Source organism: Bos taurus, chromosome 11 (genome assembly GCF_002263795.3).
Source record: "Bos taurus isolate L1 Dominette 01449 registration number 42190680 breed Hereford chromosome 11, ARS-UCD2.0, whole genome shotgun sequence".
Taxonomy (NCBI): Eukaryota; Metazoa; Chordata; class Mammalia; order Artiodactyla; family Bovidae; genus Bos; species Bos taurus.
This window is the reverse complement of record NC_037338.1, coordinates 98839611-98866466: the sequence shown is the minus strand read 5'-3', so window position 1 is coordinate 98866466 and position 26856 is coordinate 98839611. Positions and strand designations below refer to the sequence as shown.

Sequence of the window (26856 nt, the reverse complement as noted above, 5' to 3'; positions counted from 1 at the left end):
CCAGGGGGACTCCCAAGGGGCTCTCAGGGGCCGTCCTGCCTTAATAGCGGAGTGACTCAGAAGCTGGATCTGATCTCAGGGAGGGGAAGCAGAGTGCCACAGCACCAGGTGCTGACTTCTGGCTCAAGTGTTGTCCATTCCATCACCCTGTCCCTCCACAGTGCCTGGCTGGCTCGTGCCTCTCCTCCCGGGCCCCCTGGTGGCCAGAGCAGGGTTCGCAGGATCAGCTGACTCCAGGTGCTTTCCCAGTAGGCCTCGGAAAGGATGGGGCTTTCCCTGCCCCCAACATCTTAAAGCATCGTATCAATAGCTGGGCCCCTCAATCCCTCACCCCAATGTTGAAACCTTTACCTCCCCCCAAGCACCACAGCGAACACAAGGCTGCAGAGGACACGCTGTTCCCCATCGTCCAGAAATGGGTTTTATTCTCAGCTGAGAGACAGCAAGACTGGTAGCAGTCAGAGAACCATACAGCTGCCAGCACGGTACCCCCACGCTCGAGGAGGGGGTTGGGATGGGAGGATGGCAGAGGGGGGCTGGCTGCCCACAGGCTGGGCATGACACTGGGGCTCATTGGAGGTGGCACGCTTTGGAGGGGGATTCAGGGTGACAGGTGTTCCCTTGTAGTTGGGCTGCAAGACTCCTCAAGGACAGCACGGTGATTGATTCCCAACACCAGAGGCGAGGCTTGGCCATAGATATGTTTGTATATATATATATATGAGTATTTATAGATATTTATAGAACAGGGCAGGAGCAAGACCACAGAGGGGCACAAAATTTCACCAACGTCACGCCTGGATGTGTCAGCTCACCACTACAACAGACTAAGTCACAGGTGGAGGGGAGGCTCTGGGGTTGGGTAGCCACTGTCAAGTCACAGAACAGCCGTCCGGGCAGGCTTGGAAAGGGAAGTCTCCGAGGAATATGAGGGATCTGGTTAGAGGTCGAAGGGGGGCCTGGGGCTCTCAGGACGGGATGGACTTGCCTGACCCGATCGGCTGGCAGTTGGAGAGAAAGCAAAGAGAGAACGGGAGAGAGAAAAGCAGGAGAGAGCTGGTAAGGCAAAGGCAGCCAAGCCCGGAGGTGGCGGGGGGAGATGAGGGCATGGGCAAGGGTTCTGGAAGAGAGGAGAGAGACGAGAGAGGGAAGGTGGAAGGGAAGAAACGAGATGGGCAGGGGCCAGAGCTTCATGGGGGCCTGGGGTAAGGCTGGGGGCAGCCCCCACCCCACCACTCACGCTATTCTCTCACACACCACCAGGCAGTGCACCCATAGCTCCAGACACGTGCTTGGCCCCCTCTGACATCCCTCTTCTCTGGTCTCCTCCCCCATGTCTTTCAACTCACTGGCCTGGGGCCATCCCTAGCCTCAGAGCGTGTGGGACCCTGAGCCCCACGCAACAGCCCCCAGGCCTGATGGAGAAAGACAGGAAAAAAAAGAACACTGTTTGAACCAGGAGGCTAAAGCTAACAGCATGGCTGGAGGGAGCACTAGAGGCCCCTCTGGGTGGGCAGAAAGCCCGCGAGTCCCCCGAAGGGGCCCTGGGGAGGCAGGGAGGGCAGGCGGCCGGATGCCAGTGGCCACAGGCTTATAAGTCTAAGAGGGGAGCCTCGGCTGGTCGGGGGACCGCAGGTCGTGTAGGTGAGGCTGGGCCCTTCCTGCTGGGGAAAAGCAGAAGAGCGAGAGTCAGCGCAGGTGCAGAGTGGCAGGTGGTTCGCTGGGCGAGTTTGGGGGGGGGGCCCAGCCGGGGCAGGACTTGGAGAAGCCGACTCGCCCAAGTCCGCAGACACTGTCACCCCTGTGGCCGAAATGGGTAGGTCACCTCTAGGAGCAACAGGTCCAGGTTGGGGGGAGCCTGCAGGCTACCTAGCATGCTCCACCTGGGGCCGAGGAGGATGCTGGAGTGATGAGACCACGGAGGCCAGGGAAGGGGCTGTGAGACCTGCCTGGCCTGTGAGGTGTGCTCTGGGCTGACAGTGTGGATGGGACACCTGGGCCCTCCAAAAGCATTCGACCGTCAGAGCCTTCACCCCCAACTGCTGCTCAGCTGCTGGCATGCTTGAGGAGGTGGGACTTGGACCGCCCCTGCCCTGAAGCTCTTCGGGTCTGAAGAGCTCCCAGGCTGGGATCCGGCTGCCCGTCTTGGCAGCAGGGCTCACTCAGGTCGGGGAAGGAGTGTGGCACCCCAGGGTGAGGTTCCAAGGCCTCTCTGCCGCCTGAGTCCAGCCCTACACACCACCCTCGCCAAGCTCCCTGCTCCTGACACCGTGAACTATGAGCTCTGAGCTCTTTGTGACGGCTCCAGAGGGCACCCCGGGGGGCTGCCAGCTTGGGTGTGGAGCCTGACCCGGGACCTCCCCAGGCTCTTGCCAAGGAGCTCGTGGGCGGCGGCACTGAGTCCCGAGGCTCGCTGAGAAGGGAGGTGAGAGAGCCAGCTGGCAGCGAGGACAGGAAGAGGAAAGAGTAAGTCTGGAGCTGCGGAAGGGAGACGGAGGAGGGTGGAGGGGGTCCTGCCTCTGAGGTCCCAGGTGCGCCCTGCAGTGCGGAGCTGGTGCGGCAGGGGGCAGACACACCGTTCATGCAGCAGGCGGAGAGGCCTGTACCTACCGTGGCTGACGCTCCTCAGGGGTCACTGATAGTGATTCTGAAAGACAGCACGAAATCAACATGGCAGTTCACACGCACAGACGGGGCGGGGCCTGGGGCTGGGGGACACGCATACGCACACGCCCGGGCGTGCACACACATGCGGTGAGGCCCCACGGCCCCGCATGCACACGCTGACACACATGCCCACAAACAACACGCATACACCGCCCTCCCCCCACCAAGGCCCAGCAACCTTGCTGGCTGGCGGCACGTGCAGCGTGGATCTGGGGCATGCAGCCACTGGGCACACTGAAGCACACGCGGGGCTGCGGTCACAACACAGAAGCTTGCTCGCCTGCCCGCACACAGGAGGCAATTTGCACCAGCTCCCTGCATACTCGTGCCTGGCGTGCTCAGAGGGCCACCTGCATTGCTCCAGAGGGGACAGGCCTTGCTTTCTTAGGGTCCAGCTCTCACATCTCCACCCAAGAGCCTTATGTGGCTCCCTACTGCCCACGGCATTGAGTCCCAACAAGACAACCTCTTCAGCGGACTTTGAAGTTTCTCCAACCTGCTCCACCCCACCCAGAGCAATCTTTTTCGATTCTTCCTCATTTTATCTGCACTCTGCTCTGGCCAGCAGCTCTTAATGCATTCCACACTAAATCTTTGCCCACCTGCTGCTCCTTATCCCAAAGCCCTCCCGGCTCCTCACCTCCTGAACCTTATCTCAATCAGCCCTGGGATCTCACTGAAGTCAAGCTGCCTTGAAGCTCCCCAGATTGCTCTCTCCCTGAGGCCATGACTTCCCATGTGTCAGTCAGATCAGAGTTGTAGCAGGTACCAAATATTACAGCTCTCATGTCACACCTCAGCACAGGCCTGGGCATCTCAAATACCCTTAGGGATCTGAACTCAGGTTGGAAGTTGGCAGAGAGTTTCTATGGCCACTTTTCCAGTTAATGTGGTATCTCTATCTATAGTCACTGTCTCCCCTGATCCCGACTCCAACCCTGGGAAGGAAGAATGTTAAATATCATTTCGTAGAAGGGAAACTGAGGCCCTGGAAGGGAAAGCGACTTGCCTAAAGGCCTACTCCAGTCCAGTGTCCCTGAACACCACCATGCTGCCTGCTTTAACCCCTCCACCTTGGCCCTCAGGTCATCACAGAGCAAGCCCCATCTCTGCTCCATTTTAGATCCATGGATGTTAGACCCATGGCCCTCCTCTCCAGCCATCTGGAAACATAAATGGATGCTATTGGTCTGATGAGTTCTTCCTCAGAGAACATGGCCAGTGGAGACAGGGCAGACTGAGTTAGACACCAGAGTGACCTTCCTTGAAAGAAGGTCATGGGTCAAGAAGGCAAAGGCAAGGGATGACACAGAATCCTTTTCCCTGGAAATTTCTGGGAATTGGCAGCCTTTACCCACTCCTGCTCTGACACCCACCACCTTGGTACAGGCTGGGTGGGGCCAGAGGCAAGGGGAAGGAAGAAAACCATCAGGCTCCCATGGTTCCCAGACCCCTTTCCCAGCTGCTCCATGCCCTACCACATGCCTGGGTGCCATTCTCACACTCTCACACCCGTGTGCACGCCCACACATACATATCCCACACCTTGCTGGTCACACAGTCACAACCTGGCCTCTTTTCCTGTGGGACAGAGGCCGGACAACCTCGAGGACAGGTCCAAAGGTTCAGGACTGGGGAAGTGGGGGCACCAGGATAGCCCTGAGTATAAGTGAACAAAATCTACCCATCCAGATAGGATTTGGGTTCAGATCCTCAGACCTGAGGTAGGCTCCCTAGGGGCGGGGAGACAGCAGTAAAGGATGGAATGGAGATCGAAGGACAGCGGCTAGAAAGGAAAGAAGGGATGCAGTGTGGGGGAGAGAGAGAGTGAAAAAGGAGGGAAGCGCCATGCAAGTGCTGGAAAGAAGAGGGCAGGTGGGATGAGCCCCACGGCCCCCTTCCCAGAAATGACCACCTGCGGGACTCAGCGCTCCCTGGGGGCAGGCTCCGCCAGCCCTTGGCCACACCCCCGGTGGCTCTGGCACCCACGGTCCGAGTGACTTGGACGGAGAGGCCCGGCTCTGGCGACCAGGCCGATGCTCCAGGATTCGGCCCCACCTCCCTCCCGGCCTCGCCCGCCCGGCGATCTCTGCCACCGCTTTCAGCCCCTACTCACCTGGGGACCCCGGGCGGGGCGCGGTTGGGGCGCGAGGGCACCTGGGGGGGAGGACCGAAGGGGTCAGGGGAAGCCCCCGGCCTGGAGGGCACGGGGGGCGCTCCCCCCAGGGCGGACCCAGCAGGCGGAGGCCCAGGAGCAGGGCCCCGCGACCCGGGCCGGGCTGGGGGCACGGCAGGGGCTCGGCGCTGCGGCGTGGGGCTGGACGTGGGTGACCTGCGGGCGACAGAAACAGAAGGACAAGCAGGGGAGAGATGAGCTGCTCTGCCCCACACCGAGGCCCCGCCCCCAGGCTGGTGCCGGCCACGCCCATGCGCGCAAGCCCCCGCCCCTCTCTTCCCTGGGTTCACTCGGGTGTTTAAGCCCGCCCCCGCTCGGAGGCTCCAACTTCCCTGCTCCACCCCGCCCGGCAGCCAGCGTTCCACGGCAAGCCCCGCCCCGCGACAAGCCCCGCCCTCTCTAAGCTCCGCCCCTCGCTCCAGGTGGGAGCCGCCCCGGTGACGCGGGCGCGCCACTGCCCGGTCCCGGCCCTCCTCCCGCGGGCCCCGGGCTGGGGGGCTTTGGGGCCGTGGGAGCCGGCCCTGATACCTGCGTCCGGTCGGTACGCTCTGCACCTGCAGCCAGGAGTCGTCCACAGGCGGGGGCATGGGCGTGCTGACGGTGGTCGTGTTGATGTCGCCGATGATGCTGAGCGCCTCTTTCAGTGCGTGGTACATGCGCAGCATCTCGTCACGCCGCTGTGCCTGTTCGGCCGACTCCTCCATCAGTGTGTTCTGGTCCCCGCACGAATACAGGTTGGCCAGCAGCTCCGAGAAGATGAATTCCTTGGTCTGCGAGTGGGCAAAGAGAGGAGAGGGTTGGACCCGGAGGCCTGTACCAACCAATTTGCCCTCCCCTCCCCGGCCCTTCTAGGAATCGGAGCTCGGGTATGGGGCTCTGCCACTGCCTAAACTTAGAGATCTCCCGTGCTTCCCCCACTCCCCCACTTGCCCTTTATCTCAGATGATCCAGAGAAGAAAAGTGAACTGTTCAGGTCATAGATCTAGGAGGGACACCCAAGGGCTATTAATATCACGCATCAGGAATGATTACTCCGCTTTATTCAGCCTCAGTTTCCACATCTGTACAATGAGGTGAATGAGTACTAAGTTGCTTCAGTCGTGTCTGACTTTTGGCGACCCCATGGACTGTAGCCCACCAGGTTCTTTTGTCCATGGGATTCTCCCGGCAAGAATACTGGAGTGGATTGCCATGTCCTCCTCCAGGGGGATCAAACCTGCGTCTCTTATGTCTCCTACATTGGCAGGCAGGTTCTTTACCACTAATGCCACCCGGGAAGCCCCAAATGGGTAGTTACACCCTTTCCAAAGACTTGTATGTTCCACTGGACCAAAATAAGGAAGATGACAGTTTAAACTGTTCTGAGCCCTTGAGTACCAGGTGTGAATGTGGGCCAGGACTGGGTGAAATGCCAGTCTCTGTGTTTAGGAGGTGGGTTAACGTTCTTAAAAATCCCTCATTGTTACCTGGTCCAGGCTCTGGAATATTTGTGGAGAGAATATTTGTGGAGGTTTTTTATGCCATTGGCTTGTGTCTCATTTATTCGTTATTTAAATATGCGTTGAGCACCTAGCACATGCTGGGCACCGTGTTGTTAGGCACTCTATACTCATTTAATTCTCAATTCTATTATTATCCATATTTTACAAATAAGGAAACATAGGCTCAGAGAGGGTAGTTGTTTGCTTAGAATCACACAGGGAATTTGTGGCAAACCCAAGATTTCAACTCAGTTCTAATTCCCCTAGGGCCATGCTTTTTCATTAAGCTACAGGTGGAAGTGGTTCTGGGGGGTATGTATTTCAAAACATGGTCTGGGAGTTCTCAAAAGATGCAGATTCTGAGCCCTTTCTGGAAAAATTTAAGCATGTCTGGAACAATTTGGTTGTGTGAATCTACAGAGTAATATGTGAAGCTCACAGGACGTTTCTATCTGACAGCTCTGGCATGGACCCCTGCCTCCCTCCCGATTCAGTCCCACGTGGCTGGCCTGTGTCTACCTGAGGCCAAGCCAGCCACCCACTTCCCGGGTCCTACTGCCCCCCACATGGTGGTGAACCCACATTGTTGATCATGAGATGCATGATCGTCTTGGGCATGAGGTCCCGGACAGTCTTGTTGACGATGGCCATGTATGAATCCACCAAGTTCCGGATGGTCTCCACCTGCCGCTCCAGCTGTGGGTCCATGGAGTGCATGAAGCTGTCCGAGCCGTTCTCCTCCGTCTCACTGGCCTGCAATTAAGAACAGAGGGCATCAGGGTGGCTGGGCCCTCAAAGCCAGGTTCGAGGCATCCCCAGGGTCCCAGCCCCTTCAAGGATGGCTAGAATGCTGGAGCACAGAGAGATGCAGCTGGCCTATATACAAAGACACCAGCTCCCCCATAGCTCTGGGTCTCTGGGCACGAGTGCCCACCCTAGTGCCTCTCAGGACCCCAGGCCCTCATTCAGTCTTGTCTTGGCTCTGACTCTAGTACCTAGAATTTGCCTTACTTTTCCAGTCCGTAAATTAGGAAAAGGACATCTCCAAGGTCCCTTTGGATTCTAAAGACCTGACCAGATCTGGCCCTAGGCTAGAGATGCCTGGCAGAGGATGAGGGAGGGGCACACTCACTTTCTCTTTGTCCTGGGAGGCCCACACCAAAGCCACAGAGGTCACCACATCAGCATTGCCACCACCGCCACCGCCACCAGTGAGCATAGCCGAAGCAGACACACATGGAGAGGAAAGAGGAGGGACTGAGTAAGCAATCTGGGCACTGCACCCCAATTCGAAGGCAACTCTCGACTTTGTCACAGTGAAAGAGGGGAGAAAAGTGAGGGCAGTCACAAGAAACCACCATTATATGAAAGGCATACAGGAAATGCCATCTGCAGCAGAAAAAGGGTCATGTAAAATGGCATTGGAGAAGGATGGGAGGAAGGCTTAACTGATCCCACCCTGGGGCAGGTAGAGGGAGGATTCCTGCTATTTCTGAGCCCAATATCTTGAAAATATGGCACGACCTGGCATCACTGAGGGTGGCTCCACCACAGGACCCCTTATTTAAGCAGCTTGCCCCTCCTTTACTTCCCCTGCCACTCACCCCAACACGCTCAGGGTACACGCCAGCCCTTAGAAAGGAGGCCTTCCAGCTATCCACCTCCTCCTGTGTCTCGCAGGCCAGCTCCAGCTGCCGATAATCCTTGTAGACATTCCTGCAAGGTGGGGCCGGTGGTGAGGGGAGACAGGGCAAAGCCCTTTCACCTTGGTAGTTAAGGGCACGCGTGGACAGGGGTCATCATGCCTGCAGGGCCAGTCCTGGCTTTCTTATTTCCCAGCTGTGGCAAGTCCCTTCCTCTCTCCCAGCCTCAGTTTTCTCATCTGGAAGATGGGTTAATAATAACAATTCCTGGGACTTCCTTGGTGGTCCAGTGGTTAAGACTCCATGCTCCCAATACAAGGGGCCCAAGTTCAATCCCTGGTCAGGAAACTACATCCCACATGCTGCAACTAGAGAACTTGTGTGCCACAAGATCAAAGATCTTGTGTGTTGCAACTAAGACCCAGCACAGCCAAATAAATTAATAAAAAGTTAAAAATAGTAACAAGTCCTGCCTTTTAGGGTCATTGTGAGAATTCAGTGAAATAAGCAGTAAAATACTCTATTAGAAAGGGACTGAGCCCTCATCAAAGGGGCACCCATGACAGTGCAGTCCTTGGTTTAGATAGCAAGCCCCATTGCCCCCTCCCTGGCTTTCTCCTCTTGGCAGCTGTATTGAACCCACATCTCTGAGTGGGAGAAAGGCCCCTAGAGTCAGCCCTGGGTTGGGAGGTGAGAGGCCTGGTACTGCCAGTATCTTACCCAGGGCAGTTACTAACCAAGTGCTTGCAGAAGGGGAGGAAGGAGGGAAGGAGAGACAGAGGCGGAGAGGGAGGGAGGTCAGGTGGGAAGGAGAAAGGAAATGGGGGTGGGGAGCACAGACCAGGAATGAGATCTTGACATGAGTCTAGCACAGAGGAGAAACTCAACAAATGTTTGTCAAATGAATGACTTGTTGGGGGGCTCGGGGCAGGTCCCTCTCCCTTCTGGATCTGTGGGCCCCATGGGGGAAGGTGGGCACCTCTGCTCCGTGTTGAAGAGGGCAAAGATGTGCTTGCTGGACATGAAGCCCTTCTCCACGTCCCGCAACTTCAGGTTATCCACGGACAGCATGTACTTCTTCTCTTTCTCCTGAGGGAGAGCAAGGAAGGAGTGATGGTGAGGTTGGCGCTGTTCTCTGCCCCCCCTCACTCCGTAAGGATGCTCTGCGTTGGGGCGAGGGGTTGGGGTGGGCACCTGGGACTAGGGACCACCAGCCCCCTAGAACTGTGCAGGCTCTATCTGGTAAGAGCCTGGCCCCAGAGCTCTGGGCCTGCCAGACACCTTGGCTCAAGCCCTTCCCACCACCTCCGCATCTGTGCCAGAGCTCAAGAGCCCGGGGTAGTGAGGCTGAGCTTGGCTCCCACATCCAGCCCCAAGCAAGCCCTGGATACAAGCCAGGCCAGCCCCAGCCAGGGACCGCCACACTCAGCCTCTCTCGCCCCCGGCCTGGCCAGTGGGGCCTGCGTTGGATAAGCCTCTGACTTCATTTCCTGACTAGAGAGACAGGGAAAGGGGGGGGCCACCAGGGCCTGGTGTCTTCAAAGGGCTGGCTCAGCAGCCCCCCCGACAGCCGCCCATGTGTTAGCAATCAGACAGACACACAGCACAAGCCTAGAAGTGGTGAGTGTGTGCAATGTGTGGGGTTGTGTTTGTGCAAATCCATGCCCGCCAGAGCACGTGCCCTCTCACCATTGTCCCTGTGCCTGTGTGTCCTTGTGTGTGCATGAGGGTGCCTGAGGAGGTGCCAGTCCGACCATGTGGGTGAGTATGTTTGTATGTGTGCACAGTTTTTTTGGTGTGCACGGCAGTTATAAATATCTGTGTGTTTGCACAAATGTGCCTCTGGGACATGTACATATCGTTTACATAATGGGCTGAACCTGGTTTATCTGTATCGTCTAGGAGGAGATATGCTTATCTGTGGGTGGCATGCGGGTGGCAGGCCTATGTGCACATGTGTCTGTAGGCTGCTCTGTCCTACAGACAGAAGGGAGGAGCTCTGGAGTCTGCAGAGGAGGTACCCGGGGATGGGGCTCTGGGAGGAGGGGAAGGGTGTCTGCTGCCTGTACCCCATTAGCCCACCCGACTCCTCTGGGCCCATGCCCCCGGGTGGGGCGAGGTGTCTGTGTGGGTTTGGAGGACTCCGGGCCTCGCCCAGGATCTTGGGCGGCGGGGTGGGGTAGGGGAGCTGGGTTTAAGAGGACCCTGCTCCCGGTCCTGGTGTCATCCTACCCACCTCCCTCTGCCTGCCCCCACCCACCACCCACCCGCCTGGACCGACCAGCCACATAAAGCCCTCTTTATGCCAGGCGGGTGGCCGGGAGCACCGGAGGGCGGCTGGGGGAGGAGAGGAGGAAGTCACACACACGGCCAGGGAACATCTGGAAGCATTCGAGGGAGGCCCCGCCGCCACCCGCCCTGGGGTTGGATCCAGTGAGGAGCAGCCTCCTCCTTCCCGCAGGCCGGCCCCCTCCCCAGGCCCCTCCTTCCCAGCCACAGCTCCTGCTCGCCCCTGCCACGTCAAAAGAGGCAGAAGGGGAGTCGGAGCAGAAAGGGGACCCCGGACCGGTTGGGCTGGGCTGGGGAGCCTTGCATCTCCGGGACACGGGGCCGAACTCACACCCGACGGACAGACATTGCTGCCTGGATGGATCGTGGGACCCCCTCCACTCCGTCTACCCAGTGTTTAGACTATCTGTTCAGGACTCCCAAATTGTACAGTAGTCTGCACATTGGTTAGGCTGGGCTGGGTTAGACCCTCGGCGCCGCCGCTGGAGACCTGGACCGACCCCCGGCCGCCATCCCACAACCGGAGCCTGGAGCCGGGGCAGGGGGCTTGGGGGGCACAGGGTGGAGGCTGGGAGGAGGCACCGAGGGAGGCGGGGCGGGGGGGGTGCCACGCTGCTGTGGGATGGGGTGGGGGTGGTGATGGGTGGCAGAGGGAGACTGAGAAGATGGGGGGTCAGTGAGGGCTGGGCTGTGGGCGACCGCCTGTCTGCCCAGAGGGTCATCCAAGTCCTGAAGAGCAGACGGCTGGTGGCTGGGTGGAGAAGGGGGACAGATCAGCCTCCCCCCAGTCCGGACCACCTCCGTGACCCCAGCAGTTTTAGTGCAAAAAAAAAAAATCCACTCACATCCAACACACACAGGCACCCTCACCTCAGCACCAACACCCCACCCCCAACTCAGAAACATACATTCCTGCATTCAAGTTTTAAATTGCACGTCCAATGTCCCACACACATACAAGTGCACACACACACAAGCTCCCACAGACACACACTCATATCCACTCACAACGGAACTCTGGTCCTCTCCCATCCTTACATCCCCAGTACATACGATACATATTCTCAAACGTGCCACACGCACGTCCTTGCTCCTGGAGCCCACTCGCTGCACATACACACCGGCATTTACACACTGAGCACGGGCACACGTGGTCTGCCCCCAAACGCACACGCAGACCCTCACATACCAAACACGCCCTGATGCTTATAACCCAGACGCTCTCCTGTCAAACACCCACACGCCGCGTCCACCAGGCTCCCACCTCCCGGCATTCTCTGCCCACCCCCTCCCACCCCCACAGACAGGCCAGCATCACATGTGACTCAACTCAGATGTACACACAAAGCTCCCAAAAGACACCCCGCCACGTACACATGTACAAGGACGGGGTGGGGGGGCCCTCTCAGATACACTTCTTTCTCCCCCACAGTGTAGACAGTCGCTGGCCCTCAGCCCCAGCTCACAATGTCCCCCGGCCCTGTGTAAGGAACTGCAGCATAGGGGCACCAGTTGTGGGGGCCAGCAGTCGGCACCCCCCCATCCACGGCACACATCTAGGGAGCCTCCCTGGGAGGCAGAGCAGGAAGCGACCCCCACCCCACCCCCCGCATGCCCCGCCACCTCACGCTCCATCCCTTCAAGGGGCCCCGGGCTCTGGGAGAGGCCAGGGTTGGGGTAATGAGGTCCAGATGGCTTGGCGCCCCTGCCAGTGACGACAGAGGGGGCCCGCCCAAGGTGGGGAGGGGGGCCCTACCTCGGGCAACTCAGAGGGGGCCAGGGATCACCGAGAGGGGCTTGGAGACCAAAATCGCAGGCCACCACCCCAAGCTCTGCTCCCCGCTGTCCTTCAACGGCCCCCTCAGGAAGAAGAGGGTCCCCTCCCCCACTCCTTGGCCAGCTGGAGTTCATTACCACAAGCCATCCCCCCACCCCCCTCCCCACTCCATCCCAGCCTTCCCTGCTCTCTTTGGTCACCTCTGGAATCCAGATGTGGAAGCCAAATAGACTGGTTCTTAAAGGAGACCAACAGCAGGGGAGGGAAGTGGCAGGGGGGTCTATGCCTGGTGGGCAGGGAGAGGTTCGGTGTGGCGCCTCTGTGGGCCCCATTGGTCTTGGACCCTCCGGCTGGAGGCACCCTGGGCATCTTGCTTGGACTGCGGGGCCTGGGGGACTGGGGTGCAGGGGTTAACACTGTGTCTGGCAGCTGGACTGTGTGTGTCATGGGCCTGTGGGGGCCACAGAGGAGCAGGCACGCCCTGGAGCAAGAAAACAGGAAGGCTGCGGGCCTGGTGGGGTCAGAGAGGGACGCTCAGCACCCCTGCCTACCCTCTCCAGGGCGCTCAGCCCCCAAGCTCCCCCATCCGGCCAAGCCATCTTCCCCATCCTGCCTGGATGAGCCCCCAGAACTGCCTGCTTATGGTCCTTACTTCCCAGCTTCACTCAAAGCTCTTTGATGGGATTTTTAAATACCCCTGTTGGGAGACTTCCCTGGTGGTCCAGTGGTTAAGAATCCGCCTTCCAAGGCAGGGAACATGGGTTTGATCTCTGGTCAGGGAACTAAGATTCCACATGCCCTGGGGCAACTAAGTCCTTGCACTGCAACTAAGTACTGGACCCAGCCAAAAATAAGTCAATCAGTCAGTGAAATAGATACCAAATACTCCTATTTGGTGGTCCAGTCCACTCCACTGTGGTAGGATCTAAACCTGACTGGCCATCAGACAAATCCCTTGATGACAAGTGTCCCTTTACTTACCTCGTCATCCTTGTACCAGGACAGATTCTCGGCAGTCAGCACAAACCAATACTCCTTGGAGCCTCCCTTCATGATGCCGATGTTGTTGATGGTCAGCCAGCCCTTCCGGATGACCTGAAAGGTGGTGTGGTGGGGGGACAGGAAGTCACTGGACAGAGGCCAGGATTCCCCATGGAAGATAGGTAGGCAAAGAGAGACACTCAAAAGGCCACCCCTCTCTCAGGTCTTGGAGGCCTGGCTGGTCAGGGACGGTAGGGGCCAGATCTACCCTGGTTTGAACCACAAGTGAACAGAGTGGAAGACAGAGGTCAGTTCAGGATAAAGAGCCTCTGTCAGTTGGAGCCATCTGAGTAGGCAACTGGTGGCCTTGGGAGGGGATGAGCTCCCCAGCACTAAAAAGTGTGCAAGCTGAGTTTAGGTGGCTGACTGGGCAACATGAGCCAAAGTATATCTTCTCAGCTTAAGAGTCAGCTTATTCAAAGACTTGTCTCAGGGACTTTGCACATGCTGATGTTGACTCTGCCTAGAAAGCACTTCCCCGTTTGCCTGACAAATCTGACTCCATCCTCAGGGTATAGGCTCAGAAGTCACATTCTCAGACAGGCTCTCCCTGGCTCCCAGGATAATCAGAACCCATATTATAATCTTTCATCATTCCCTGAAGTTTTCTTCTATGATGATGACTGGGATTTTGAATCTGTGTGTGTGTGTGATTATTAGTTCATGTCGCCTGCCTTGCTAAACTGTGAACTCTCTCCTCTACTGGTGTATCCTAGTACTTGTCAGTGTGCTCCGCAGACAGTAAGTGATCAATAAATATTTGTGGCATGAATACACAAAGGCTGCCACAGTGGGATTCTAAGAGTTTTTGTCTCCAGGTCCCAGACGGGGGGTGGTGGTGGTAGAGTGGGAGGCGGGAGTGGGGGGTTGCTGAGCACAAATTGTCTAGACTCCTCTTCCCCGGGGAAACCCAGAGTAATGGGCAAACGTCTCTTTTCACAGCAGGAAACAGCTGGCCCTGGGACCGTCCTGAGCCATCAACACAGATCTGGGCCTGTGGATTCTGGTTCAAGGGCAGGGCCATCGACTAGACCCTGGTGGCGGGCCAGACTGAGGGGATGAGGGAGCTGCTTCCACTCCCTCCCCCAAGCCCTGGCCTCCCTGGCTTCTCCCCTGAGAAGACAGAGGAGACTTAGGCTAGCAGGAAAGACCTCTGGGGTCAAGCCTGCTTGACCCTCTGGCTTCCCTGAGAAGCCTGAGAACCTAAGTCACACAGCAGATCACAGCTAATAGCTGCCTTAGCGGTTAACAGGGACAAAGAGCCAGATGCCTCCATGAGCCCTCTCTCACCCTGTCCCATCTGGAGAGGACCCCCTTGGCATCTTGTCACTGTCTTTGGAATTGAGTCCAAATGCTGTACCCTGGCTCTCCATCTCCAGCATCTGACCAGCAGACCTCTCTGCCCTGCTCCCGCCTTGACTCCCAGCCTTTGTGCTCCCTCGGCCACCGCAACTCTGCCCTCCTCCCTGCTCATTCAAAACCCCTTTCCAGAGCCTGGGCACCGGGAACCTCCTGTTCCCCCTGGGGCCTGACTGCAAGCCCAGCCTACAAGGGGCAGGACTAGAGTCTGACTCCTGTCTAGGGGCCAGCACAGTGTAGGTCCCAGTGAGTGTGTGCTGAATCAAATTGCCCTGGGATATTGCATTCATGAACTCCTTCCTTCTAATGAGCACCTATTGGGTGCCAGGCACTGCGCTGGGGGCCAAGGATTTACTGGTAAACAAGACAGACCCAGCCCTTCCCCTTAGAGGGCTCAAGAGGGAAGTGATATGATGTCAGTGAGCACACAAGCATCTAGATTATCACAAAGACACTGTGGCCTCTGGAAAAGCTCGGACTCTATGGCTTGGGGTACAACTGGGGCTGAGAAGTGATGTTTCAGCAGAGATCTGAAGAACAGAGCAGGTGAGGAGGCCCCGGTTTCTTGACATTTCATTCATCTCTTTCCTCGACTCTCTGGTAGGGATGCCAGCTTAAAAACATTCTCTCTCATCCATCCATCCATCCATCCATCCATCTGACAGATATTAAAGAGCTCCTACTCAATGCCAGGTCTCTGCCAAACATTTTGGCCCACTCCAGCCCATGTGGTCTCCCTCTGGATGAAGGAGATGCTTAGCTCATGCACACCAAAGGACAGATTGGTAGGACTCTGTGTGTGGCTAAGCCTTGCCTCTGGCCTGAGTGCTTGTGTGGACACCCATGTGTTGCTGTGTGCAAGCAGCTCAAACCAAAAGGTGTCCTCTTGACCCCTGAGCATCCCCGCTACAAATGGGTCCCCTCCTCCCCCTCACTATACAAACCAAGAGCCCCAGTCCTGGTACTCACCAGAATCTCATCCTGCAAAGAGGTAACCATAGCAACCACGAGAAGCATCGGGAGAGAGGAGAGAGGGTTACTGAGGCAGAGTGGGAGGCTTGTGGCTGGCATCTGATAGGCTCCCTGGCCCCTGTGGGACCCTTCCCCTCGGGGGAGGGGGCTCTCAGAGCTTGGCGTCCATCCGGCACCCTCCATCCCTCCGGCTAGGGCACTGGAGTTCACTCACCTGGTTCCCTGAAGCCTTCTTCTTGTTCATCTGGTTGCTTCTCTGCTGAGCACTAATGAGGAGAGAAGGAAGAGTCCCAGAACCTCTCTCCAGAGGTCCAGCTTCATTGCTACTGTTCAGTGGGCACCAGACCCAGAGGCTTGCCCCAGCAGGCCTGGGCCCTACACACACACACACACACACACACACATAGTCACACAAACTGTCACCTTCTCTGACCAAGGAGCACTCACTTGGCAAAGCCTATGAAGTCCTCATGGTTGGTATTCATGTAAGCCAGCTCAATATCGATGAGGAGCATGACCTTCAAGGATACACAGGTCAGCAGGCAAATGGAAAAGATACCATAGAGTTTTAAAATGCATGAACATCTGGGAGAAGCACACTTGCAGCATATATAGAATCCATAAGAAATAAATCTATAAACCATAATAAACAAAGAGATCCATAATAGTATCCATAATAAATAAAGAGTTCCTAGAAATCAATAAATGGAAGACAAGAAACACAAACCAAAATAGTCAAAGAACCTGAATGGGTAATCCATAGAAGAAATGCAGATAACCAATAAGGATATGTAAAAAATGCTCCCTCTTGTTCACAAAGAAATGTAAATTAAAATGGGACCCTTTTTGACCTTTCAAATTAATAATAAATATTGGGACTAATGTGGGCACAGTTGTAGGAAGACATACCATAGATGGAAGTATAAACATGTATCATCTTCTTGGAGGGCAGTTTGGCAATATATGACAACATTAAAATGCATATACTTGGGACTTCCCCAGTGGTCTAGTGGTTAAGAATCTACCTTCCAATGCAGGGGATGTGGGTTTGATCCCTGGTCAGGGAACTAAGATCCCACATGCTGTGGGGCAACTAAAGCCTGTGTGTCTTAACTACTGTGCCCATGCGCCGTAGAGCTCATGCTCAACAAGGGAAGCCCGTGCATGCCACGACGAAGATCCAGCACAGCCAAAACTGAAACTGAAAAAAGTGGGTGGCCGAGGACAGCACCATTGTGGAGAAGGAGTGTATAAGGATGAGGCTGGGGACTGGGAGCCAGAAGTGGGTACAGATGGAAGGATGACAGGGAGATGGACAAGGAAAAAGGACTCACCTGTGAGCTCTGTGAGAGCTGTAAGGGGGCCTGCTTACTTCTGTTCCTCTCAACCCAGAGGAGCACTCAGGAGCACTCAGACATGCCTCTTATTGAATGAATGAATGAGTATTTGATAGATGACTACATAAAAGGAAGGGAGGGTGCCTAGGAGGGGGTGTATGGTGACCCAGAGAAACAGGAAATAGAGAGAGAGGCCCAAATAGGGGTGACCAGAGTATAGAAAGTTGAGAAGCAGATGGTAGGATTGTAAAATGGAACAGCTTCTGTAGAAAACTCTATGGCAGATCCTCAAAAAATTAAACATAGAAGTACCATATGATCCAGTGATTCCATTTCTGGGAATACACTCCAAAGAACTGAAAGCAAGGTCTCAAAGAGATATTTGTGCACCCATGTTCATAGCAGCATTATTCACAATAGCCCAAAGGTGGGGGGAAAAACCCAACTCAAATGGATACGCAAAATGTGGTCTACCCAAACAATGGAATATGATTCAGCCTTAAAAAGGAGAGTTATCCTGACACGTGCTACAACATGGATGAACCTTGAGAACATTACGCTGAGTGAAGCAAGCCAGACACACAATGACAGTTGTTGTTTGCTTCCATTTATACGAGGTACCGAGACTTGTCAAATTCATAGAAACAGAAAGGAGAATGGTGGTTGCCAGGGGCTGGGAAGAGGATGGGATGGGAGTCATTGTGTTTTGTGGTTTTTTTTTTGCTGTGCCATGCAGCATGCAGGATCTTGGTTTCCCAACTGGGAATCAAACCTGAGCCCCCTGCATTGGGAGCGCAGAGTCTACACCACTGGACTGCCAGGGACTGTTTAAGGTGGAGGCGGGCAGAGTTTCATTTTAGGAAGATGAAAAAGTTCTGGACATGGATGGTGGTGATGGTTGCAATCTGAATGTCCTTAAGACCACTGAACTGCACGATTTGAAGTGGGTAAAACAGTGAAATGTATGTTATGTGTATTTTTTTCTCACAATAAAACAGAGTAAGAGAGACACATAAAGTTAATATGGGGAGAGAACGTATACGAGAGACTGAGACAGAAGAGACTAACGGGGAAGAAGGAGGTGAGCCCAGGGGCAGGAGTTCAAGGCCAGGGAACAGTGGGCAGTGCCAAGTGGGCTCACCTGCTCCTTGGTGCGACCCTCGCGCTCTCGGATGTGGGTGGTCACAATGCGCTCCATCTCCTCCCGCAGCCGGGGGTACTGCTGGAGCTGAGAAAGGGTGGCAGGGGAGAGAGCCAGGTACACAGCGGGCACAGGCAGGGGGCACCCAAAGCCCACCAGAATCCAGGGTGGGGTGGGAGGGACACACCAAATGCCCAAGACTTGGGGGCCCAGGAAGCTGACGGCACCAAGCCACGGCCACCCCTTTCCCTCAGTCGTGGGAGCCAAATGGCAATTCAAGGGTCTTCCCGGGTCTGGGCCCTCTTTACTAGCCTACCTGGGCAACTTCATGGGGGCTGGTAGTTCCCATGCGCACAAGTGCCTTGGGAATCAGCCTGCTCCTCGGCAGCCATCTTGCTGGCAGCCATCTTGGAAACAGACCTATTCGATTGAGGCCTTTGTTTGGGGGCACAGTTAGCTCCCCAAACGTTCACTCATCCTCAGGGCTACGCTTTGCCTTTTCAAAGGCTTGCAGACACACTCAAGTGGGGAACCAGGCAGGTAACAGCCTGCAGATTACTGTCCGGGGAGAATCTGGGGAGGGCAGGGCCCAAGGTGCCAGCTGGCCTCCTGAGTCAGGCTGGGGACAGGCAATGCTCCTTGTAAGAGCTGGGGGAGGGGAGGTAGGGGAAAACCAACAGTCACACAAGGGCCATGCAGGAGGCACAGGCATGCTTGGGGGGTGGGGCGGCATGCGGAGTTGGGGGGGAAGGCAGCAGCATGAGCAGTACCCTGCGGGGGGCCTGGTTGGGCCCCAGGCCTTCATGGTAGAATCCACCCAACTCTTCTTCCCTTTGCATGCCTTGGCCTGGCACTACCACCCCCCAGACACATTTGCCTGGCTCCAAGCTGGCTGGCCAGCTTGCCTGTGTCTGCCCCACTCCTTTGGGGTAGAAGTTCAGCAGCACCCCTCTTCCGCTCCTAGTTTTTAATCAACTGAGGCTAAAGGGGAAGTTGTTCCAAATCCTTGGCCTATGAACTCTGTCCCCAGCTCAGCCAGGCTCTGGACAAAACCCAGATGGACTCCCCCTTCAAGATTCTGTTGAATGTCACCTCTTCCAGAAAGTCCACCATGATAACCTCTATGTCCCCTCCCCCACCCCCTGCAACACACACCCTCTTCCCTCACCAAACTGGACTGTAATTGCCCTGAAGGCAGAGGCAGGGTTGGGCACACCACGGTGCTCAAAGAGGGCAATGTTGAAGGAATGAGTGAATGAATGAAGGATGGATGTCTCTGCCCTCCTTGCCAAGGTGAGCAGACATGGGCTCCTTTGCCCTGTGGCTCATGAACCAGCAACTCCTCAGAAAGGGGGACTCGCTGCACTGCTGAGGACAGGAGTCTACTCCCAGGGACCTGCTCCTCTGCTGGGCGGGGCTCAGGCCGGGCAAAACTAGACCCACACCTTGTCCCTCTTCCTATGCCTGGCTCAGGTCTCTCAGGCGGATCCCCCTCTGTGGGAAGAGAGTTGAAGGTTAGTGTGCCTGGGTCACAAGTAGGGATTCTGAGGGCAAGAAGGAGGCCAAGGAGATGGGGTGAGGTCTTCCGGAGAGGCAGGAGGGTGGGGAAGAAAGCAGCGTCCTGGGTGTCAGCCCAGGAGAAGCAGCCTTGAGAGGTGCCACATCCTCCCAACCATCCCATGACTGTGCCAAGGGTGTGGCTCATGTGGCCAAGCTCAGGGGACCTGGGAGAGAGGCAGCCTGAGACCAGGGGCTTAAAAACAAATGCTGGCTGGAGGGGTCCGGTGGACCCTGCTGCCCCACAAAGCTCGAGGATGTGCTGTCACTCCTTTTCGAGACTGAGTCACGGCCACCAGAAAAGCCTCCTCTGAGATGGTCCCAAGTGCTTCCTCCCAGGGTGGGGTTGGGGTAGGGGCAGGGAGGGAGGAGGAGGAGCAGTTTGCCAAAGAGCATGACCAGTTCTCCCACTAACCTCCTGGACGCTACAGTGGTCAAGTTTTCCACGTGTCACAAGTGACAGGGCAGCCTCAGCCCCTTTGAGCAGTTCTGTTCCCTTTGAGCATCTTTTTCCATTCTGGCTGCCTCTGCGCATTTCCAGGACTTTCAGCCAGTTTTTAAAATGGATCTTTTCTCTCTCAGTTCCTGGCTAAGTGGGGCAGTCAGCCTGGAGCCCACTGTTTAGGAGTCAGGAACGCAGGCCGTGGAGCCACATGGCTCTGGGTTCAAAGCCAGCCCCCTGCCCTGCTGACTGTCCTTGGGGAAGTGATTGGACCCTTCTGAGCCTCAGTTTTTCCATGTGTGAAATGGGGTAATAATAGCACCTTCCCTCTTGGCATTGTTGAGAGGACTGAGCAGCACATCCTGTGCTGGACAGTAAACTCCAGATTTCATCCAGAGATGAAAACGCTTAGCCCAGCAGGGCTAGGAATAATTAGCAGAAGGGTGTTGCTAAATTTGGAAGACTTAGGGAGGAAAAAAAAAGATGAAGATGGGTGAATTTCACTATGTAAACCAAAAAACTACTATGCATTAAATCAATCAAAGGGCATTTTTAAAAATAAATAATTTACAAGCTTTCCTCTCTAAAGTCTTTGTTGATCAGTTGTCTACTTACAAAAACTTACCAACTCACTATAAGAAATCTGAATATGACTGAAGTTTGTGAAGTAGAAACAGAAAAATTCCTATGTTCTTTGCCTTCTCAAAATAATGGTTAATAACTATGCCTTTAGAACTTGATAATTTATGTAGGTTATTATATTGTATTTTACTTTTTGTATATTTATCATTTAAATATATTTCTTTCCCCCTAAATTCTATATATTATTTTCTGAAACCTGCTTTTCCCCCCATAGTACATTGTGGAAGGACATATGAATGGAAATAAATATCCCTTGCCCGTTTAACAACTAGTCTTTCATTGTATAATACTATAATCAATACCCTCTTGATGGACATCTGGGTTGTTTCCAACATATTACAATTTACCCTAATTACTACTTTTTTGGAATGCAATTCAGCAGTGTTTCACAATTTCTATATCTAGTAATCAGTCTTCAAGGAATCTGTCCTAAGGAAATAATCCTAGAGAAAGAAAATTAAAACTACTTATACACAAAGATATTCATTGCCAGGGTATTTATAATATTGAAAGACAGGAAACAATTTCAGCATTCATCAATAGGAAAATGGTTCAATAAACCATGACAGTAATAAATCAATTCAATAGAATATTATGCAATCATTAGAAATGCTCACATTGACTTTGTAATAACACCCACCAAAATGTTGGGAGAAAAAGCAGGATACTGATATATTCACAGTGTGAGTACCTAATAATGTACATAAGTCTATGTATAGAAAAAATAGTTTGGAAGAATAAATTGGTTAAAACTTTTTGGAGGGCAAATCTTGCAGAAGTTACCAAAAGTGTGAATGCTTACATCCATTGCTAGCTACTTCTATACTAGAAATTTGCTATAAAGAAACAACAGGATAAATGTGCAAATACATTTATAAAGCTATTCACTGCAGAACTGTTTGTAAAACGAAAAACAAAAAATTGAGACAACCTAAGTGTCTGTCAATAGGATATTGAATATGTAAATCATGTCATATTTCTACAGTGGAATACAGTACAGTTGTTCAAGGGCATAGTCTTTATGTAGCTACTGCAAGGATTTCAGTTCATACTATTCAGTAAAAACGAAGAGCCCATGGATCAGTGTGGTCAGTGTGATCTCTGGTTAAAACTGGTGAATATGTGTAATTAGTTAAGGAAGGAGTGCTGCCAGCAGCTATCTCCAGAGCTGTGGGGTTATAGGGACTTTTGCATTCTCTGTGCAGTTTGAGTATTTTGGTAACAGTCATGTATGATCAGAATGAAATCAGTACTGCTAATTTCATTCTTTTTAAAGGACCATGTGTGTGGCAGCCTGGATGCGAGGGGAGTTTATATATGTAGTTTATATGTGTACGGCTGAGTTGCTGTGCTGCACACCTGAAGCTTTTGCAACACTGTGAATTGGCTATACTCCAATATAAAAGTAAAAAGTTGAAAGAATAAATAAACTAGTTAAGTATAAATAAATAAAAGAGGAGTGTATTTACAGAAAGTGTATGAAAGTCTCAGTGTGGTTCTCTTGAAAGGGAGGGTTGTTGCCTCCTTTTTATTCTTAGGGGTTTTCCATATTTTATCTATTTGAGAATGTATCACTTTCACTAGGAAAAACCAAAATGAAAAAAAAAATTAGATATTGTCTTGTTTTGTAAAGAGATTTGAGGCAGCTTGAAATAAATGCATGGGACTTCCCTGGTGGTGTAATGGTTAAGACTCCATGCCTCCACGGCAGGGGGCTTCGGTTGGATCCCTGTTTGGGGAACTAAGATCTCACATGCATGGTGCAGCCAAAAATTAAAAAAAAAAAAAACTCAGTATTTTTTAGTTTAACAAAAGTTAAGATCATATCGCTTAGTAGTCATGATGTTGTGGGACCATGATTTAGATATCATGATATATACTCTACAATAGAGAATCCAGCTCAGATTTGATTCCACCTGGATCAGGCACTGAGTGGACGCTAATTTGCTTAATCCATTCCCATCTGGCACAAAAGTGAGCAAAAGTGAGACAGGACTGTGAAAGGGGCGCACAGGACTAATTGTGTACGAGCCACAAAAACTGTGATACCTTACTTGAGACATGAAGTTAAGGCAAAAATTCCCCCACCTCCCAGCATAGGAGCTTTCTCAAACACAAGCAAGGCTGGACTCATGCAGGCCTCTGGGAAGGACTGCTTTAGATGATCTGGTGAAAAATCCCCCAAATGCCCTGAAGTAGACAAACAGGAAAAAGGCATCTGAAAGGTCAGAGACTACTCAAAAGAGGCTGACCCTGGCAAACGTGTATGGATTGCAATCAAGGGAGTAATCCAATATGCTTTTAGGCAAATTAGTGTTGGGACTGGGATGGCTCCCCTGGCCCAGGAGGCCCTGATCCAAGACCTCTTCCCCTGGTCTCCGTAAACCTGAATCCCATTCTGCTGTTCTTTTCTGCGATTCGGTTTTGTCATCTGTAAAATGGGGATAAGACTATCCACTGCTTGGGGTTGTTCGAAGGATGAGGTCAGATAACAAGGGCAGGCACTTAGCCTAGTGCTTAGCACACAGTAGGTGCTCAATAAACAGCATCCAGCTCCTTATTATCATTGTTGTCAAAGGCACCACCGAGGGTGCTTGGGTGAGAGCAGTCTGCTAGGCGGAGGTGGGGACCTGAAGGGATTATGAGGACTGTAGACCCAGGGTTAGAAGCTGGCACCAGATCTCAGAGCCAGGAGCCACCCGGGCTGGCCTGGGTCCACCTGAGTGCTGAGAGGTCGCCAGGCTTGCTCAGCAGCTGGTTGCGGCCCACCACAGGAGGCCCTGGCCGTGAGGAAGCCATGGCCAGGCCCAGCCCCTCCCAGGCGGCCATCATACCTTTTCACTACACTTTCTGATGGTGGCCGTGAGCTCACTGACTACCATATCCACACACTTGATACTGGGCTCTTTAAGCTTCTGCACCTGCTTTTTCACTGTGGCTTCAAAAGCGAGGTCAGGTGTGAAGAGGCCCGTCCTGCACCCGGGAGGAGGAGGGGGGCAGGACGGGGTGCAGCCAGGGGTGGGAGGGCGAGGAGGTGGAGGGGAGTGAAGGCCAAGCGGAGCCAGGGTGCAGGGTGGAGGATGGCAGGGGCACGAGGGAAGAGAGACACCAACACAGAGAAAGAGAGAGAGGAGAGAAGACAATGTGAGCGCTGGGCCTGGCCCTCCTGTTACCACCCAGACTGGCACCTCCCGGGTGTTGCCAAGTGCTGCACCCCCCCTCCAGGGCTCTGAGGGCATGGGAGGGGTGCGAGGGACCAAGCCCCGGCACCATCCAAGGGCCCTTACTGAGTTCATATTCTTTCCCAGGGCTTGGCTCCGCGACTCTTCAGCTACCCTGAAGCCTGCCCCCTCTCTCTTTTCCAGCGCTGTCTTTGTCACAGCCCGGGGTCCTGCTGAGGAGCTGACCCAGGCCCGGACTCCACTCACCTCCATTCTGGTCAATGCTAGGTTTCCCAGAACCTCCTGTGTTTGCTTCGTCCCGCCTCCAAAGCCCAGCACCATTCCCTATTTGCCAAGGTCGTGGCAGCCCGCTGCCCAGGCGGTGCACTGCACAACTCCAGGGGGCGCCATTTACTAGACTGTGGGGTAGAGGACGCCTCCCAGAGTTGTGTGTAGCTGCCTGGTCTCCATTCTCTATTTCCTGCTCTACTCCGGCCCTTCCCTTTCTCCTCAAGGGGCATCCTGTGCCTCTCCTCCAGTGGAGTCTGGAGGAGCTCAGTTTGGAAAGACAGAGAGAAGAGGAAAGACAGAAAAGAGTGAAGATGGTGATAGAGAGGGGCCAGGACAGCTGTGGGGAGGGGAGAGGAAGGGAGGCTAGGGGGTGGAGTCCAAAGCCTTGGCTCGGAGTTATAGCTCTGCCACCTCTGAGCTCACATGACCTTGGGCAAGTCACTTGATCTCCCGAGCCTCAGTCTTCCTGCTGTGAAATGGGTACCATCTTCCCTGCCCTGCCCTGCCCTCCTTGAGTGGTTCTGTGAGGCAGATGGAGGAGGATTCTGTCCCTGGAAGTCTGGATGTGGATGGAAGGGACAGGGAAGGTCCTGAGTGAGGGTCCTGAGTGAGGGTGGGGGTGAGATGGGGAAGATGAAGGACGGTAGGGAGTTGGGGTACCTGCTTGACCTGGGTCCTCTGGATCCCTCTGGCTGTCCAGGCCCCTTGGGCGGCACCCAAGAAGGTCCTGTACCTCTTCTGTCTCCAGGGCCAAGACTTCCCTGAGACCCCTCCCTGGAGACCCCAAAGATGACTCCACCTCTGGGAGCAGGAAGGGGACTGAGTCCCTTCTTCTCCCTGAGCTGGGGGAGCTCTTGGTGGGCTCTCGGAGCAAATAACCACTGCCATATCTGTCTTTCCAATGTCTAATCCCTTGTTCCCCCCAGCCTGGGGGCCAGGGCTGGTTGAGGCCCCCTCAGAGAGTCCCGCTCTCCTGGACTGCGGTGGCCTGCCTCCCCCGCCCCGCTGAGGTCTGTACATGCTACTAGGGGGCAGTGGGGTGGGGTGGGGAAGGAGCGCCTGGCAGCAGAGCAGGGCGGGGCAGAGGTGGGAGGGGCTGGCCGGGCGCCAGTTACCTTCTTGGTGCACTGTCTAACGGTGCTGATTAGCTCCGAGATAACCATGTCCACACACTTGAGACAAGGTTCTCGGATCTTCTTCACCTGCTTTTTCACAATGGTCTCAAAGGCCATGTCTGGGGTAAAGAGCCCGGTTCTGAATGCCCGGAGCAGGAGAAGGGCACAGTGTCACAGGCCAGCTCCTGCCAGGAGTACCAGGCCAGGGCCCCATCCCGACCCCCTGAGCTCTGCCCTCGGGGTCCTCCCACTACCCCTCTCTGGGCTTCAGTGTTCCCATCTGTAAAATGGGCAGGAGGGACTCTAATGAAGGTCTTTCAATTGATGCTTTTCAGGGTAAGGTCTGCTTATAGTTGGTGCATATGTCCTGTTTTGTCTTCAGATTCTGTTCCTACAAAAGGTTCTGTGGCTAGAAATGGTTTGAAAACTGCTGAACTGGGTTGTCTCTGAGAGCCTTACTGGGAAGAAAGCATTTTATTTTAAGACTAGGAGAGAGATTTTTTTTTTCCTGTGCCTTAGCCAATGCAGTCTGTAAATTCATGCCAAACCTTGGAATGGAACCTGCATTAAAGCAGTGACATTTTGGTCTGGTTCACTGCCTAGGCACATAGCGGGTGTTTTAAATTTTCTTGTTGAAGGACCAGTGTAGCTCTGGATCCCTGGAGCAGAGGCTAAGATTTTAAGGACTGGTCTATTTCCCAGTCTTCCTTCCTGCTCTACTGGCCTTGGTGTTGACTGGAAGGAGGGAAGTGGGGCGGAATGGGGCCAACTTTGGGTTAACAGGATCATGGGAGGGTCTGGAGGGTTGAGAGGCCTCATTCCATCACAAAAGGTTCACAGACCAACACGTGGTAGCCTATCTCAGGCCCTACCCATTGGTTTGGGCAACTTTGTGCTGGAGACGACTGATGGGAGCTGTCTCACCTTGGGGATGGGCAGGGGACCCAAGCCCAGAGGGTGCTGCCCCTGCCACCTGTACCTTGGGCTGTACCCAACTAGTCTAGCCGCCAAGCCTTGTGCCCAGGAACAGGCAAAGGCAGGCAGCAGGCGGCAGGTATTGGGGTAGCCCGGGTCTCCTATCCAGTGCCCCTCGCCAGAGCCTGTCCAAGTTGGAAGCCGGAAAGTCGGGGTTGAGGAGACTGAGCACTAGGGCTCTTCATCCTTCCCGAGGGGAGCTCACTCCATCACTCCCTCTACCTCTGCGCTAGACCCTTTCTGCCTTCCAGGGTTCGGCTTCCCTCCCCAGTCCCCATACGTGCCTAATGCCATGGATATTCTTGATGGCATAGCTGATCTCCCTTCGGAGTTCCTTCTCGTCAAACTCCATCTGTGTAGGAGACCAAGAGATGGCTGGTCAGGGCCTCTGTTTGTACTTGGGAGGTCAGGACAGGCTCCATCCCACTCCCAGGACTGGCACCAGGGCCTCTAGTTAAGTCAACCAACATACGTGTGAGAGAGTTCTAGGTAGGTGAGTGGGTGGGAGGGAGGTGAACCCTCCTGCCCCAGGGTGGGGGGCTGCCTACCTTGACCAACTCGAAAGGGAAGCGCTCATGGAAGATCCGGTTGATGCGGGCGCCCCCTGACAGTTCATAGGTGTCAATCTGGTCCCCTGAGCCTTCAATGCGCTTCTCAAAGTCTACAGCGAACTGCTGGACCATCCTGGGGAGAGTGGTGTCACCTGAGGGGGCAGCAGCAACCCAGTGCAGGGAGCCCAGGGAGAGACCCGGTGGTGCTGAAAGGCTGCAGGAGGGGCAGCTCCTCAATG

The 26856-nt window shown here is 54.5% G+C and overlaps 1 protein-coding gene and 3 non-coding genes across 19 annotated transcripts in view; 2 read left to right on the top strand and 2 right to left on the bottom strand.

Annotated features, from left to right (window-relative positions):
* Nucleotides 1–398: 398 nt before the first annotated feature.
* The window catches only part of DNM1 (dynamin 1), a 43482-nt gene continuing 17024 nt past the window's right edge, over nucleotides 399–26856 (bottom strand). The window contains exons 8-23 of one of the 16 annotated variants that reach the window (XM_059891135.1): nucleotides 26615–26750; nucleotides 26351–26418; nucleotides 23359–23497; nucleotides 17884–17970; nucleotides 15853–15923; nucleotides 15620–15671; nucleotides 15403–15414; nucleotides 13015–13128; nucleotides 8947–9056; nucleotides 7929–8040; nucleotides 7457–7468; nucleotides 6907–7077; nucleotides 5372–5613; nucleotides 4784–4999; nucleotides 2611–2647; nucleotides 399–1001 (exon numbers count right to left, since the gene is read on the bottom strand). In XM_059891135.1, the coding sequence (XP_059747118.1) occupies nucleotides 2626–2647; nucleotides 4784–4999; nucleotides 5372–5613; nucleotides 6907–7077; nucleotides 7457–7468; nucleotides 7929–8040; nucleotides 8947–9056; nucleotides 13015–13128; nucleotides 15403–15414; nucleotides 15620–15671; nucleotides 15853–15923; nucleotides 17884–17970; nucleotides 23359–23497; nucleotides 26351–26418; nucleotides 26615–26750 (1564 nt within the window). In that variant the 3' untranslated portion in view covers nucleotides 399–1001; nucleotides 2611–2625. Of the gene's footprint in view, nucleotides 1665–2040; nucleotides 2043–2610; nucleotides 2648–4783; nucleotides 5000–5371; nucleotides 5614–6906; nucleotides 7078–7456; nucleotides 7469–7928; nucleotides 8041–8946; nucleotides 9057–13014; nucleotides 13129–15402; nucleotides 15415–15619; nucleotides 15672–15852; nucleotides 15924–17883; nucleotides 17971–23358; nucleotides 23498–25091; nucleotides 25231–26350; nucleotides 26419–26614; nucleotides 26751–26856 lie in introns of those variants that run through there. The other 15 variants (XM_015473616.3, XM_010810406.4, XM_005213225.5 and 12 more) reach the window with 15 other exon arrangements.
* Nucleotides 10444–10528, top strand: MIR3154 (microRNA mir-3154). The gene has a single exon (NR_107745.1). It is a non-coding gene; the product is annotated as a microRNA mir-3154 (primary transcript).
* Nucleotides 10631–10730, top strand: MIR199B (microRNA mir-199b). The gene has a single exon (NR_031342.1). It is a non-coding gene; the product is annotated as a microRNA mir-199b (primary transcript).
* Nucleotides 10639–10711, bottom strand: MIR3604-2 (microRNA mir-3604-2). The gene has a single exon (NR_036383.1). It is a non-coding gene; the product is annotated as a microRNA mir-3604-2 (primary transcript).